This window comes from Sceloporus undulatus, chromosome 1, assembly GCF_019175285.1.
Source record: "Sceloporus undulatus isolate JIND9_A2432 ecotype Alabama chromosome 1, SceUnd_v1.1, whole genome shotgun sequence".
Lineage (NCBI taxonomy): Eukaryota > Metazoa > Chordata > Lepidosauria > Squamata > Phrynosomatidae > Sceloporus > Sceloporus undulatus.
The window spans coordinates 172315091-172331031 of record NC_056522.1 but is presented as its reverse complement, the minus strand read 5'-3'; the positions used below and the strand labels follow the sequence as shown (position 1 = coordinate 172331031).

Below are 15941 nucleotides of genomic sequence, written 5' to 3'. Positions count from 1 at the left end.
GCCTTTCCTCAGCTGGGCCTCCAGTGCCCAAAATGTCTCCTCCGTGTTTGGCAATGGGGGAGAGGCCCAGGCGGCAGCCCCCCACAGCAGACCCCCAGAAGTCAGATACACACACAGACTACAAGGCTCAGGGACAGACAAGCTGACAGCATCCAACCTTGTCCCCAATCTGCCATTTGGCTACAAATGGAAAACACAGTTAATCCACACCACTGGCTAAGTTGCTTCTCAAGAATTCAAAGATGTAGCTGTGTTAGTCTGTGGAATCAGTCTGTGGAGAGATCTTGTAGCTCCTTTGAGACTCAATGGAACAAAGAAGATGGCAGCATGGGCTTTCCTAGACTAAAGTCAACTTCCTGAGATTCAATCCTCACCAAATGCACCTGAGGAAGTAGACTTAAGCCTAGGAAAGCTCATGTTGCCAACTTCTCTCTTTCAGTTAGTCTCAGAGGGGCTAGAGTGGTCCCCTAAATGCACTCTTTAAGAGAGTTTGGACCCCAGCTCCCAGAATCCCAAACTATTGGCCAACATGGCTGAAGCTTCTGGGAGATGAAGTCCAAAAGCCTTAAAGGGCACAGTTTGGGGACTACTGGGTACAAGATCTCTCCACTCTTTTCTCCAGAGGCGAAGAGGGCGCAGAAGGGGACTTTGAGACCACTTTCATGGCCCTGGCTCAATGCTAGGAAATCCTGGGAACTGGAGTTCTGTGAGACATTGAGTCTTCTCTGTCAGGGAGTTCTGGTGCCACAATAAACTACAGTTCCCAGGATTCCCTAGCATTGAGCCAGGGCAGTTAAAGCGGTCTCAAACTGGATTATTTCGCAGTGTGTTTTGGACCTTTCTCCTCAGCTGCCCTAGACTCTGGAAGGGCCCACCTGAAGAGGTTCCCTCAGCTGAATACACTGTTGGCATTTAAGAGCATTAAAGGCCACTCTCTCCCGCCAGGCTTAGCCACAGGGCTTTTTAAACTGTGGATTTTTAATGATGAATTTCAGATGAGGGTTGTTTTTAATATGTGTACATCTCATTTGTCCTTTTGAACTGTTGCCTGTTTTAAGGAATGTGCCATATGTCGTTAATTGATACGTGGGGAGAGGTGGGGAAATAAAAATATTATTATTATTATTATATAGTATATATTATATTATATTATATATTGTATATCAAAGGGGCTTCAAGATCTCCCTACATACTGATTCTACAGAGTAACATGGCTATGTATGTGAATGATAACAATAATATGCATCTGAGGAAGTAGACTGAAGTCTAAGGAATCTCCTTCTGCCAACTTCTTTCTTTCAGTGAGTCTCAAAGGGGCTGCAAGATCTCTCTACAGACTGATTCCACAGACTGACAGGGCTATATCTTTGAATTATTATTATTATTATTATTATTATTATTATTACTATTATGCATCTGAGGAAGTACTCTTTTGTCTAGGAAAGCTTCTCCTGCCAACTTCTTTCTTTCAGTGAGTCTCAAAGGGGCTGCAAGATCTCTCTACAGACTGATTCTACAAACTGTCTTTGAATAATAATAATAATAATAATAATAATAATAATAATAATAATAATATCCATCTGAGGAAGCAGGCTCAAGTCTAAGAGAGCTCATGCTTATTCATTTTGGTTAGTCTCAAAGCGGTTACAGGATCTCTCTACAGACTAAAATGGCTATATCTTTGAATAATAATAATAATATGCATGTGAGGAAGTATGCTGAAGCCTAGGAAAGCTCCTGTTGCCATCTTCTTTCTTTCAGTGAGTATATATATATATATATATATATATATATAATTATAATGTGTGTATATCTGTATCTATATCTACATATATATATGTATTTGTGTGTGTGTGTGTAATTTTGTTATTGTTATCCCCAGAAATTCAGCGCTCTTCCCAAAGGGGGCTCCTCCTCCTCTCTGCACCTGTCTCTCAGGCGCTACTGCCAGCCAGGCCTCCTCCTCCAGCCAAAAAGACAGGCGAGCGGACCAATCAGATTTCCACCAAGAAGGCTCTAGCACAGGCCCCGCCTCCGCCCCGATTAATTCCGACACAGAGCCGTTAGTGGCTGTTGAGGATGAGAGACGGCGCACTGCGCATGCGCCACTGTTGCCCCACCGAGGTGCGTCTGTGACGGAGTCTTTTGGCAGCGCTGCCTGGGGAAGGTCGCAGGGAGGGTAAGTCAGCCCCGAAGGTCCCTTGCAAAGACTCCACTGCCATAATAGGCTGAAATGGCCTGTGGGTGTTTTTAGTGCTGTACAGGCTTTTAGCACAGAAGGGGTTTTTGAGCCATGTTATATTGCTTTATATATATTATATATTGTATTGTTTTAATGTATTTTAATCTTTATAAAGTACTTGGTTTTAGCATGGAATTTGCTTTTAATTGTTGTAATAATTTAATTCTATTTTAGTATACTATTTTCTTATGTTTTTTAACTGTATGGTGTCTCTTTAATGTCCTAAGCCACCCTGAGTCTCAGCCCTGGGAGAAGGGCGGATGAAAATTAATGCAATTAATAATAATAATAGTAATAATTGAGCCATGGCAGTTAAAGCAGTATAAAACTGCGTTATTTTTGCAGTGCAGATGTAAGAGTTTATCAGACAAGGGAAATTGGAAGTATAATCCAATGGCAATCCAAATGCAATCATGGGGTTTAACGTTATTGCGTGATAGACTACCACACACAATTTCAGGCAATAGGAAGTCAGTCTGAACGCAATCATGGGGTTTCGCGTTATTTGGTGAGAGGTGATCACATGCAATTTCGGGCAATGGCAAGCTATTTTTGGGCAACGGGAAGTCAGTTCGAGTGCAATTCACATTCACGTAAATTCACTGAACTAGCGAATTCACATGATTGCATTCTGGCACCACTTTCTTTTCATTCGAAATTAAGAGGAATGCCTCCCGTGTGATAAACTCCGCAGGGAGAGGCTTGGCAGTCTCAGACTAGATAGGGCAGGATATAAATAAATATAATCATAGTAATAATACATTTCTTTAAATGCAGTGGGAGGAATCGAAACCAAGAGTATTGTTGTTTAGCTTTCACCTTGAAAACCAGGAAGTTGAAAAGTTCTAGTTTTCTAGTTCATCCAGGCTGAGAGAGAAGTGTTTCTTGCCAAGACAAAACGATTCATGCAAGATGAGACATTTTACAGGTGACTGCCCTCTTTCTCCTTCACTTGGTCTTTCTAAAGAATTGAAAGACTTTTAACATCATTTCTAAGGAGTTAACCCACAAGGATTGGCAGCACTGGGGCAACTTTAAGATTGAAAACACACTGCAGATATAATCCAGTTTGGGATTGCTTTAACTGCCCTGGCTCAAGGCTATGGGATTCTGGGATTTGTAGTTTTGTAAGACTTTGGCCTATTACAGACTGCCAAAATAAAGTTGCTTTGGGTCTCTTTGGAGGTATGCTATTTAAATGATGCATGGATCCTAAGAGTCCGGAGGTCACGCCAAAGCCACACTCCATTCCTAAGCACTGAAGGGCAGCTTTGGTGCAGCTTCTGGATTCTTAGGATGCATGCGTCATTTAAACAGCATACCTCCAAAGAGACCCCAATCAGCTTTATTTTGGCAGTCTGTAACAGGCCTTTGTAAGAGAGCTGTAGGGCCACAATAAACTACAGTTCCCAGGATTCCCTAGCCACCTCAAACTGGATTATTTCTGCAGTGTTTTTTAGACCAGAGTCAAAATATTAGATTTATTTCCCCCTCTAAATGACTTCTTGCACAAACATGACCCTCCCTACCTGTTATGCTGTAATTTCTCTTTATTCTAATCAGGAAATTATCCTTTCCTTTCCAAAACAAAAACAGTGTTTAGGAGGTAAACCTCTAGCTGAATTCAGATAGAAACAAGTGAAAAAAACCCACTAGTTAGCAACCCAGCATCATTTCTTTTCAGTCTGCAGTCTTGCCATGCCTACCATGTTACACTGGCTGGTATCAGTAGTATAGGATTATGATGAGATATGTTCTCTGTTGTCCTTGTTGTTGTGCACCTTTGAGCCGTGAATGACTTATGGAGACGCTAAGGTGAACGTCCGGGTCAGAAAAGGCTGCAATCTATCTGTTCACCTTGTAGACAGAAAATGTCTAATTAACAATTTGTAAGCCACTCCAATAGCCTTTTGGCTGAAGAGCGGGGTATCCATAATAATAATTGTTATTACTATTATTAGATTTAAACTCAGAGGAAGGAGTAGTGAGGATCAGAGGAACATCAGCAACCTAAAATATGCAAAGGTCACCATGCTACTAGCAATTGAAAAAACCAAAAGACTTGGCACCATTATTGAAGTCAGAGGAGAGTGCTAAGGCAGGCTGATAAGAAAACAAAAGTAATGTTCATGGAGGATTTACATAAATCCAAGATGGATGACAAGGAAATTGAAATAGCTAAGGATTCCCCATACCTTGGATCATTCATTGGTAAGGTTGGTGTTTGCAGTCAAGAAATCAGAAGCAGACTAGGACTGGAAAGGGCAGCTATGAGAGGACTAGACAAGATCCTAAAGTGCAAAGATACACAATTAAACATTGTCCCAAAGTGACTATCCATGTCTGCAGATAACTCTTACTAACTAACCACTTTATCGTGGGCTCTTAAACTCTGCTGTCTCACTATGGAAATGTTTTTTCCTACGTTGGCCTTGGTATTCTTCTGCAGTTTTGTGATGCTTTCCCTGTGATAATTTATACAGAGAAGAATGCATTTACAGTATATATCATGAAAGAAAATTTTAATGGGAAATTAGCTATGTTTTGGGCAGCCTTTCTGCCTTTATTGAAGATGTCTGAAATTTCCTAAGAGCTTGAAGCTGCCCCTTCTGAGGACAGATTGGGGACAGCCAAAGAAGGAGTGGCAAAGAGCCGCTCCTTTTGGGGCTGGGAAAAAGGCAGCTTTTCCTGCCATGGGCAGTTTCAATCCGCTCCGGCGGTGTGCAAGCGCCATGCCGCTGGAGCGCCCAGATGCCAGCTCACGTCTGAGTGCCTGCACGACTTCCGGGCATCTTGGGGGCATGTGGCGTCTGTATGCCATGCCTCCAGGCCAGCTGGAAGTCAGCTTTTCATGCTGGTGTGTTTGCCCCCATAGTCATAATGTGTCCTCCATAACCCTGCTAATATTTATGCTCAGGATTCTCTCACCCATCTGAATCATTCTGTGTCCTCAAATCCACCAAAGGTCTGGCATATAGGCTGCTTGCAGTTATCAGCCAAACGTTCCCCTTCTCCCTGGATGAGCAGTTAGCAGTTTTGAAGTGTCTAGATTGGAGCAATGTGGATTTTTCAGGGAAAGTAGAACTGGGAAATTTTCCAATATTCCAAACAATGTTGTGGGTTTTTCAGGCTATGTGGCCACGTTCTAGAAGAGCTTATTCCTGACGTTTCACCAGCATCTGTGGCTGGCATCTTCAGAGAACGTAGATGCTGGCGAAACATCAGGAATAAACTCTTCTAGAACGTGGACACATAGCCTGAAAAACTCACAACAAACTATGGATGCCGGCCATGAAAGCCTTTGACTTCACAATGTTGATTTAGCTCATTTGATTTAAATATTACATTCAAACAGGTTCAAAGCTTTATGTGAACATTATTTTAGTGGAATAATTGTATTTTGTAAAGAGAATAGCATATAAAGTTAACAAAAATGACTGCACATAGAAGAATACACATATATCTCAATATGTGGAGAGATCCTGTAGCTTTTGTAGACTTAAGTCTACTTGCTCAGATGCATGTGGTGCATTTGGTCCAAATTCATCTGAGGAAGTAGACTTAAGTCCATGAAAGCTCATGCTGCCAACTTCTTTCTTTAACTAGTCTCAAAGGCTCTACAAGATCTCTCTATGTACTGATTCTACAGACTAACATAGCTATATCTTTGAATTCTAGGTATATCTCAGTTCACAAAGTATGTGTTCCTGGACATGCCTTTTTTAACAGAAAATTTGGTAACATAGACAGAAATAACGCCAGTTTAACATGTTTGAGCAAATGTTTTATCCAATACTAACAATATGCACACATGACATGAAACAACTACAGTATATACTCGACTATACATTGGGAAATTTATGCCCCAAATGAGCTCCAAAATCCTGAGTAGATTTATACACGAGGCAATACAGTAATACAGTGGGGATCCAAGGACGCCCCCCACGGATATACAAAACTTAGGAACCTCAAGCCCTGTTCTTCCTAATGGCCACGCAAGGACAAGGACGCCTGCCCACCGCATTCTCCTCCCCTCTCCTGAGTTGTTCAACTTCTAGCAGCAGCCTTAGAATCATAGAGTTGGAAGAGACCACAAGGGCCATCCAGTCCAACCCCCTGCCATGGCAGGAAATCCAAATCAAAAGCATCCCCGACAGATGGACATCTAACCTCGCTTAAAGACCTCCAAGGAAGGAGACTCCACTACTCTCCGAGGGAGTCTGTTCCACTGCAACGGCCCTACTGTCAGGAAGTTCTTCCTAATGTTGAGGTGGAGTCTCTTTTCCTTCAGCTTTGCCATCTGGTTCAGTCCTGTTCTCTGGAGCAGCAGAAAACAAGCTTGCTCCCTCCTCAATATGACTTCCTCTTTACAAAAGTAAACAGGGCTACATATCACATCACCTCTTAACCTTGTGAGGAGGAGGAGAGGGAGGACGGGGGGAAAAGGCAAGGCAACCTGCCCACCATGTTCTCCTCCTCTGCCAAGTTGTTCACTTTTGAGCAGTCGGGGGCTTGCCGGGAGGGCAGCCTTGTGAGGAGGAGGAGAACACATTGGGCAGGTTGCCTGTCTCGTTCCCCCATCTTCCCCCTCCTCCCCTTCACAAGGCTGCCGCCTGGCAGAGCCCCAGGCTGCCAAAGATGAACAACTCAGCAGAGGAAAAGGGAGGGAGGACGGGAAAAAGACAAGGACACCCACCCACCCTCTCCTCTTCCTCCTCTTCACAGGCGGCTAGAAGTTGAACAACTTGGCAGAAGAGGAAGAGGAGAACGTGGTCGGCTGTTGTGAGTAGTTTACTTTTTTTGCTTATCCTCCCCTCCCAATTCCTTCAAGCCCTCCTATTTGCATCAGTCTTTTACATTGTGAGCTCATTTGTGCCCGTTGCACCCAATGGTGGTGCAGCTGCCATATTTTACCCTTGACGTATCCAGGGGTCATACCAAAATCCTCAATTTTGGCCCCAAAATGTACCCTCAACTTATACATGACGTCAACTTGTACTCAAGTATATACAGTAGGTCAGGTATGCTTTGGGAAGGAAAACAAAAATATTTGGAACCTTCTATGGTAATTAGTAACTGAAGAACCAAAGTATGAAACGTAATAGTATAGGGGGAAAGTTGTGTTTATGAGGAAGATTTGTTTAAAGTACCTGTCTGTCAATTGTCTAAATATACTATTAAAATCCAAACAAATCTAGTTCATAATTTAAGTTTAGTTAGAAAGTTGTAGCTGACATAAATCTCTTTTGGATTACACTTAGTGATATACTGTCTTATTTTTTCCCCACTAGATATCACTTCTGGTTCTCTGAAGACTTCAAAATCTGTCCTGATTTCAGGATGCATTTATTATTAGTTTCCCTCTTTATTGGTATAGTTCCTTTCTCCAGTAGTAATTCTGTTTATGCATCAGTACCTAGATTACTCCTGGTGTCTTTTGACGGCTTCAGGGCTGATTATTTGAAGAAATACAAACTTCCACATCTTCAGGATTTTATTAAGGAAGGTGTATTAGTTGAATATGTTACCAATGCTTTTATCACAAAAACATTTCCAAATCATTATAGTATAGTCACAGGACTGTTTGAAGAAAGCCATGGCATTGTAGCAAATGAAATGTATGATGCTGCTACCAAAAAAAGGTTTTCACAATTCAATGACACTGATCCTTTCTGGTGGAACGAAGCTGTTCCTATTTGGGTAACCAACCAAGAGCAAGGGAACAGAACTAGTGCTTCTGCAATGTGGCCTGGTACTGATGTAAAAATTCACAATACTGTTCCTCATTTTTTTATGAAATATAATTCTTCAGTAAACTTTAAAGAAAGAGCAGAAAATATAATTGAATGGATGAACAGTTCCAATCCACTAGTCACTTTTGCTACTCTTTACTGGGAAGAGCCAGATGCAAGTGGACACAAATATGGTCCAGAAGATACTGTAAACATGAGTAAAGTATTGCAAGAAGTTGATAACCTCATTGGCTTACTTGTTAAGAAGCTGAAGGCATCAAAACTGTGGGAAGAAATTAATGTTATAATTACAAGTGATCATGGCATGGCACAGTGTTCCCAAGACAGATTGATAAATCTGACTAGGTGCCTTGAACCTGGTAGTTACATGCTGATCGACAAGAGTCCAGTAGCTGCAATACTGCCAATTAGTAAGTATGTTTTAATCAATGTAAAGCTTGTTATTCTGGCTTTTGGGGAAATGTTGTATTGTTTACATTCTTGATGTTTAGGAGGAGACTTAGAATGTCTTCAAAACATGAGTGACAGATCTCCCAATCTTTTTCAGAACTTTTAAGTAAGAACAAGGTGGAGAGAGAGAAACTGCAAATATCTCTGTCTTTCATGTGTTCTATGTAAGCTTGAAGAAAAAGGCCAAATAGTTATCCATGTGGCATTGATGTTCATAGGCCACACGTTTGAATATTGAATATTGTCATGAGCTCATGAGTTCATTGAATAAAAAAGTGGGCATTTGTATTTCTAGTGCTGTAACATAGCAGATTTTTTTTTAAAAAAAAACTTTCCAAAAGAAGTTGTAGAATTAATTTCCATTTGCCCCGTTAATACAGTTTTCTTCACAATAGAAAGTAAAGCAAGAAGAAAAAAGCACAGCTTGGAGCTAAAATGCCTGTTAGCAGAAAATACATGTATTGATACTGTTTTTCCCCATCCCATCTCTCTTACTAGTTGAATTTTCAGAGATGACATAGGAGTATAGTGTGTTAAGTAAAGTGATTCATTCCTAGATGTCTATTTAGGTCCTTATGATAAAGCCAATGTATTCTAATAGTAACATGATTGTGATGGAAAGCATATGAAATAACTTCACATGCTTGAAGCTGTAAATTGAAATGCTGTAATGTGGCTTCTACTACTTCCTGTTCTTTTAGTATATTGAAAGGGGATTAAAATGTGTTCCATACTGAATGTCTGTATGGAGCATGGGATTTCTATGTTCAAATGACAAGATTTTAGATTGTGTACATCTTGTTTTGTTGTATTTTTCTTCAGATAAAACACATGTCTATAACTCAGTGAAAAACTGCAGCAGTCATATGAAAGCTTATCTTAAAGAAAGCATTCCAGAGCGATACCATTATCATCACAATAAGCGTATTCAACCCATAATTTTGGTGGCAGATGAAGGATGGACAATTGTTACCAATGAGAGTCTTCCAAAATGTAAGTGTTTTCCTTTTGTGTACTTACCCAATTAGACAAAGTGTCTCCCCTTCACATGGAAGAAACATAGCTGGACAGGGTAATGTGATATTGTAGCCTTATGGAAACACATTTTTTAAAAGCCCTAATGATCTTTTAAATCCACGTTGGGGTTATTAGAACTAACCAAATTACAACAAAAGGCTGCAAGTTTTTGCCAGAAATCTTCATCAGGTGATATGGGATTAACATTTTTAAAAGGGGGGCAAGAAGCAGAGAAATAAAACCTTGTGCCTGTTTTTGTGGTTGTGGGGTCTTCATCCTAGTTTAGGGCTTGTCTACACAATTAAAATACTCCTCATCCCATTTGAATAGAATGCAATTCACAAGCATTTGGGCTTTTTGCAGCCCAACCCAAAAAACCTCAAACTCCACAGAAAAAGTCTGCAGTTTTTATTGGACTATCTGCAGAAAGCTGCTAAAAGGTGCACAGAAATGCACATTATCACATCTGTGGCCATCCATCTACTTCATATAGATTTGGAAGGCTGTGCGTTTCGGCACGTGAATAGATGCAAATTTGTGGGGGAAATTGAAGAAAATGAACCATTGATGTGAATGTGTGAAAATCTGCACAATTATGTGAAGATTAGCCCATAGTCTCAAAATAGAGATGGCATAACTGAATGAATCAGTGGTTGGCTTCAGATTACAGCTGCATCTGTGTACTAGATTGGGAAAACCTTTTAATTTTTTTGTTTATAGCTTACCTGTTTCTTCAGCCCATTCCGGACGCCCCTAACCCTAGTACGTCCTGGGGATTTACAAAATGACAGAGCCCATTCTATACAGATGCCACCATCTTGACGTTGTGGACACATAGCGTCCACACGTCGCACGGTGCTAATGACATCACGAGTGTGCCATTGGTGCCTTGTGGCGTCATTAGCGCGCCGAAAGAAGAAGCACCATTTTGGGGCTTCTTTTTTGCGGCGCCAAGGAGCCACACGGTTTGACCGCGCAGCAAATGACGGCGCTGGCAGACCGCCCGTTTTGGGCGGTCTGTAACGTGCCACAGTTAGGCATTACACATGGTTGCTCCCCCCTTGTTTCATCTAGGAATTACAGTATACTTTCGGACATCTGTAAGGATTAGGTTCATGGTGCTATATGTTGCACATTTAAGAAAACATCTACAGTAGTTGGTCTTTCGTGGGTTGAGTTACTTTGTGTACATAAAAGAGTACTACAGCAGTGCAAGCTAGAAATAACATTAATTCAGATGAAGTGAAAAGATTTGGTTTGGAAAATTCTGAATACTTACAAGACATACCAAATTTTATCTGGAACGTTGCTCCTGGCTTACTCCTCATCAGTTATACAAACTAAGGCCCTGCCCATGACGTGCAAGGTTGCCTCCGGGCGGCGCATGCACACGCCCCACAACCCTAGCATGTCATGCATGCGCCACAGTTGCGCAGCGCCATACATACAGCGTGTGTAACTGTTACGTCAGAGCTGCGCAGCTTCCATACAGAGCTGCGCAGCTGCAACGTTACAGCGCTGTCTTTGGGGCTTTGCTGCGCCACAAGAAGGAGCCGCTTTTTTGAGCTCCTTCTTTGCTGCGCAGCTACGCCGTGCAATTTGTATCTGGCGCAGCTGTGCAACAAAGAGAGGCAGGTGCCTCTTCTGGGCAGTCTGTAACCCGCCTAAATTGAGCTAAAAGAAAAATATTAAAATGTTTTTCTCGAGATTCTATTGATGATCCGAGTATGCCTGAGGACACCAGAAACCTTGAGTAGGAGGCCTGGAGGTTAATGCAACCTTTCCATTCCCTCACTTGCTGGTGTTCTTCACCACATCACAATCAAATAGCAGAAAATAGCAGATTGTGCTTTCAGCATAAAAGGATTAAATTAGTGTAGTAGGCTGTGACAAACAATATGAAGCTAACTGTGTGAGATGCAGACATAATCTAGCATTTTCCTCCCTGCCTTTCCTCTCACTGTATCTTCTTAATCATAACCTACTTTCGACCAATTCTGACTAAAAAGCATATTATTCTAATTGTATGTACAAATAGTTAATACAGCTGCTGAGTTACGGCAGCCATGTCATGGCAGTTATGTCAGCTAAACCATAGTCAACAGGCAATAACACAATGCAGGCTGTACATTGCAGAATGGGGAAAATACAGTTATTGGGGATGAAGCAACTCATCTGTGAGCAAACATGCAAGATTTGCGGCTGTTTATAAAAGAAGGAAGTTATAGAAAAGATGGTACAGATATGTAAGATTATGCATGGTGCAAAGAAAGTGGATAGAGTGTTTTCTTTCTCAGTACTGGAATGCAGAGTCATCAACTGAAACTGAACAATAGAGTCAAAGTGAAATGTAGTTCACATGGCTAACTTGAATTGCTTGAAAAGAACTTAATGAGGGATAAAGAGATTAGTGGCATCTAGTGATTATAGCTACATATTCTCTCTAGTGTAATGCACTATACATCTCTGCAGGTTGACAACAACAATAAGAGCAATGCTAAGTACAGTTAGCCCTCCAAATCCATTGATTCTGCATTCACGGATTCAATGGATGCATCCAGGACCCCCCATGGACAGCAATCTGTGGGTGCTCAAGTCTCATTATATAAAGTGGCATAGTAAAATGCTGTCCTTTATATAAAATGGCAAAATCAAGGTTTGCTTTCTTGGATTTTTTTTTTTTTTAATATTCAGAATGGCTAGGCATTCCTGAACTATCTCTTCATCTATTCTGTTTTGCAATCCCCTTATTGTATCATTTGTTCTATTTTTACAAAATTAAGTATTATTTTTCTTTCCGTAGAAGACCAAGACAAACAGGTGTTTAGCAGTTTGGTTTTCCATCTCTTCACTATATGCATTTCATTGGCTTCTCCATGCAGTAGTCTTGCCATTTCCTTTTTCTTCCTCCTGCTTCGAATATAGCCAGAAAGACCCTTTTTATTATTTTTAACATCTAGCAAGCCTGTGCTCATTCTGAGCCTTAGCTTTTATGAATTTCCTCTGCAAGTGCTGGCTGTTGGTTTGTTATTTTTCTTTCATGATTTCCCCCTTCCATTTCTGTAAATCTCAGCTCATCTGAGATTTAAACATTCCCTCTGGTTTGCCAGGCACTTCCCACTTTATTTCTTCATTGGAATTGATTGCAGTTGTGCCTTCAGTTTCTTAAGAAACTCCCAAGCATCTTCATTTTGAGCATTTCTGATCATAGGATCTCATTAGTGTTTCCCTAAACTTACTGAAATGAGTATTCTTCAAGTCCAAGGTGCATGTTTTATACATTTGGCTTTGTATAATAAATTTGAGGAGAATGTGGACATCCCACCCAAAGTTTCCACTAGATCCACTCAGTTGACCAGTTCTTCACTATTGGTTTGAGAACTGTTTTACAATACTTTTTGCATGAGTTGTAATTTTTCTGTTAGCCCTGTTCTTTCTGGTGCTTGTTTCTCCTGAAACTGGAAGTGTCCACTCTCCTCAATAGAAAAGACATATTTAATTTAAATATTAAGGTCCTGCCTTCAGGAACAGTAAGATGAGCTAACTCCATGCTAGACTATGCTCCCACCATTTGCTAAAAAATAAAAGCATAATAAGTCCAACTTTGCTGTTCTTGTTACAGTGGGCTGGAACAGAAGGACCCAATAAAGAGGGCCGCACTTGCTCTGACGTGATTCATGCTGGGGCCTTAGCAGCTTCATGCCTGGCTGCGATCCAGGCTGCCACTGCGGTTTTGAACTGGGTCAGCAAAAGGAACTGTATTTTACCACTCCTTTTTGGCATGTTTTGTTTGTAAAAGACAAGGCCTCAGTGCAGTTTCCAACCAAACTCGGGGCATGCATTATCTAAATGCTACACCCTGAATGCATCCGGATACCGGTTTATGTGGCCCATTTGTTTCGGGCCAGTGACAAAAAGAAAGACTTATAGGCAATAGATTGATTGCAAAAGAGGACTCAGCCAGATTTTTATAGAAATGATATTAATGTTTAGTGTTTTTTAAGAATCCTCACTGCAATGCAGTGTCAAAGTAATAATAATAATAATAATAATAATAATAATAATAATATTTATTTGTATACCGCCCTGTGGCAAACCAATCCGGGCGGTTGACAACAGTGATTATAACAGAGTAAATTATAAAATTAAAAACATTATAATCCCTCCCCTCCATTCACCTTTTACAGAGGTAAAGATAAATTTGCAGCAGGTAATCCTAGCATGTGCAAGAAGAAACAAGGTGTGCTTCCTCTCTCCTTCAAAAACAAATAGATTTTATTATTAAAGAGAGATGGAAAAGAATGAAGGTTATATATTGCATATGCAACTTAAAAGCTTAACAGGCTGTAAATGTAATATTTGGGTAATTTTATGTGGGGGGAAGCAGGCTTATGGAAGAGCTTTAAGATGTTGCAGATTCTTATTGCCTGTAATGGTGAAATAACTGTTCATTAAAGATTTCTAGCACACTTGCAATTGTTAGATTTTTTCATTTCTTTCCAGTAGGTGACCATGGCTATGACGATTCCCTCTCAAGTATGCATCCATTTTTGGCAGCTCATGGACCTGCTTTTCGCAAAGGTTACAAACAAAAGACAATGTCTACTGTTGATATTTATCCAATGATGTGTCATATCTTAGGTTTGACGCCTCAGCCCAATAATGGCACCTTGAGAAATGCCAAGTGTCTGTTAGCAGACCAGTGGTGCATAAATGTCCCTGAAGCCATTGGAATAGTTATTGGTGTCTTTATGGTGCTAACTACTCTGACGTGCCTGATAATAATCATGAAGAACAGAACACCTGCTCTGCCTCCATTTTCACGACTTCAGCTTCAGGAAGATGATGATGATCCACTAATAGGATAAAATGTACTGGCTTTTATCTTGAAAATTGGACATGATCACTTCAGTTACACTGGATAACATCTTACGATGCACTTTAATAATCTACCCAAATACTGCAGTAGAGCATTGTCACTATAAAATAAAAATGTTAAATAGAATGTGTTCTCAAATATAAGAAATCTTAAGTTTTCAGTTAATAAAATGGCAAGATTAAGATATTTAAATAGTAACAAATGATGCTGTTTGTCCACAATGAAGTACATCTGGAGATACCTTAACTCCTAAACTTAGGTGCAAGAAATTCTTGAAGTTCTTTAATTGAAGTTCTTGATGGTGGAAATGGCAATCCCACTTTGTATGACGATGGGGAGGGAAGGCAGCTTTTACTCTGCTCTTTGTGTTCTGTTTGCAAAACAAAATAACTTACATCACTAGATGCGCAGTGAATTTTGGGAATCAGGAAAACCATTTATGTCCTTTCTGTACATAAACATATTTTAAAAGAGTTCTGTGGAATGAAACTGCTTTCATAACTGCCAAATGATACAATCTCAGTGGACTTTAAAGTATGCATGGTCTTGACTTTCATTATAAAGAACTTCTAAACCCTATTGCAATTTTTACCAGTTTGTGTATTTTTGGGATACATTTATCTGTGCTACAAAAATTTGTTAACACTTTAGGGGTTCAAGGTTTAACTCCTGTATATCAGGGACTACTAGACAAAACTTAATAGTCTTATTAGTTACTGGGCTTTAAGTAGCAGTTTACCAAATAAAATACCTTGAGATAATGCCTGTTACACTTCTTAACATTATTCATTTTTGTGTTCCATGTAATGACCATGACTCCTGATTGAAAACTAGCTGAATTATATATACAACTCACAAGGATAAATCAGAGGTGATGATGGATTAGAAACTCAGGGAAAAGAGAAGTCCCAACTAGTAAGATGTATCTTGAATTATTTATTCAAAGGAGCAGTGCCTTTTAAAGGATATTTATATTTGTATGAGTTGGGTTTTTGTGAAAAAGTCTTTCATAATTTACAAGTTTATGAATTAAAAGATGCTGTTTGTATTTTGGTATCAAGTCTACTTTGTTAACTTTAGGCTACAATACTCTGATACAGTATATTCATTTTAAACCTGTTTTATTTTTAAAAGTAATATCAACGTTTAAAAAAAACCATGGGGTTGTCCTTTTCCATGATACTGTTGACCATCCCCTCTCTTCTGATCATTAGTAACTGGATAATATAAAGAGTTGAACACCTAGCACCCTTGACCTGTAATTCCAATGATGTGTAACCCTTTTCTCTTGTCCTCAGATGATGGTGAGTAGAAATAGTGTGTCCCATGAGGGTAAATTTGTGGTTATTTAAACTATTTTAATTGCTCTTCTAATGAATGAGTGGTTAAGGAAATAAACAAAAAAAACCAGATAAAAAAATAAAATGCATAAAAATAAAATGGATGAACTTCAAAAAGTAGAGTAGTCTGATCAGTAAAAGGGATGGGGAAAGTGGGCCACATATTTTTGATGGACTTAATGCTCCAAAAATGCTTTTCTTTTGTTAGTAGCAATGTCTGTGTGTCCCCTGACTCAACTCTAGCACCAGTCACAAAGAGA

The 15941-nt window shown here is 40.0% G+C and overlaps 1 protein-coding gene across 3 annotated transcripts; it reads left to right on the top strand.

Annotated features, from left to right (window-relative positions):
- Positions 1 to 2000: 2000 nt before the first annotated feature.
- ENPP4 (ectonucleotide pyrophosphatase/phosphodiesterase 4) lies at positions 2001 to 15587 on the top strand. Of its 3 annotated transcripts, none has more exons than XM_042467300.1 (5): positions 2001 to 2179; positions 3020 to 3170; positions 7534 to 8405; positions 9268 to 9438; positions 13969 to 15587. In XM_042467300.1, exons 2-5 carry the CDS (start codon positions 3148 to 3150, stop codon positions 14328 to 14330), a joined length of 1428 nt encoding a protein of 475 aa, XP_042323234.1. In that variant the 5' UTR covers positions 2001 to 2179; positions 3020 to 3147; the 3' UTR covers positions 14331 to 15587. The 3 variants fall into 3 exon arrangements, with proteins under 3 accessions (XP_042323234.1, XP_042323225.1, XP_042323241.1); XM_042467291.1 differs by having other exon boundaries at positions 2010 to 2179; positions 13966 to 15587; XM_042467307.1 differs by lacking the exon at positions 3020 to 3170 and having other exon boundaries at positions 2012 to 2179; positions 13966 to 15587.
- The last annotated feature ends 354 nt before the right edge of the window (positions 15588 to 15941 follow it).

Excerpts from the sequence above, each read along its gene's own strand:
- ENPP4 (XM_042467291.1), top strand. The coding sequence starts at position 3,148 with ATGCAAGATGAGACATTTTACAG. Across the intron at positions 3,171-7,533 it reads CAAGATGAGACATTTTACAG|ATATCACTTCTGGTTCTCTG; the intron begins GTGACTGCCCTC and ends TTTCCCCACTAG. Across the intron at positions 9,439-13,965 it reads CAATGAGAGTCTTCCAAAAT|TAGGTGACCATGGCTATGAC; the intron begins GTAAGTGTTTTC and ends ATTTCTTTCCAG.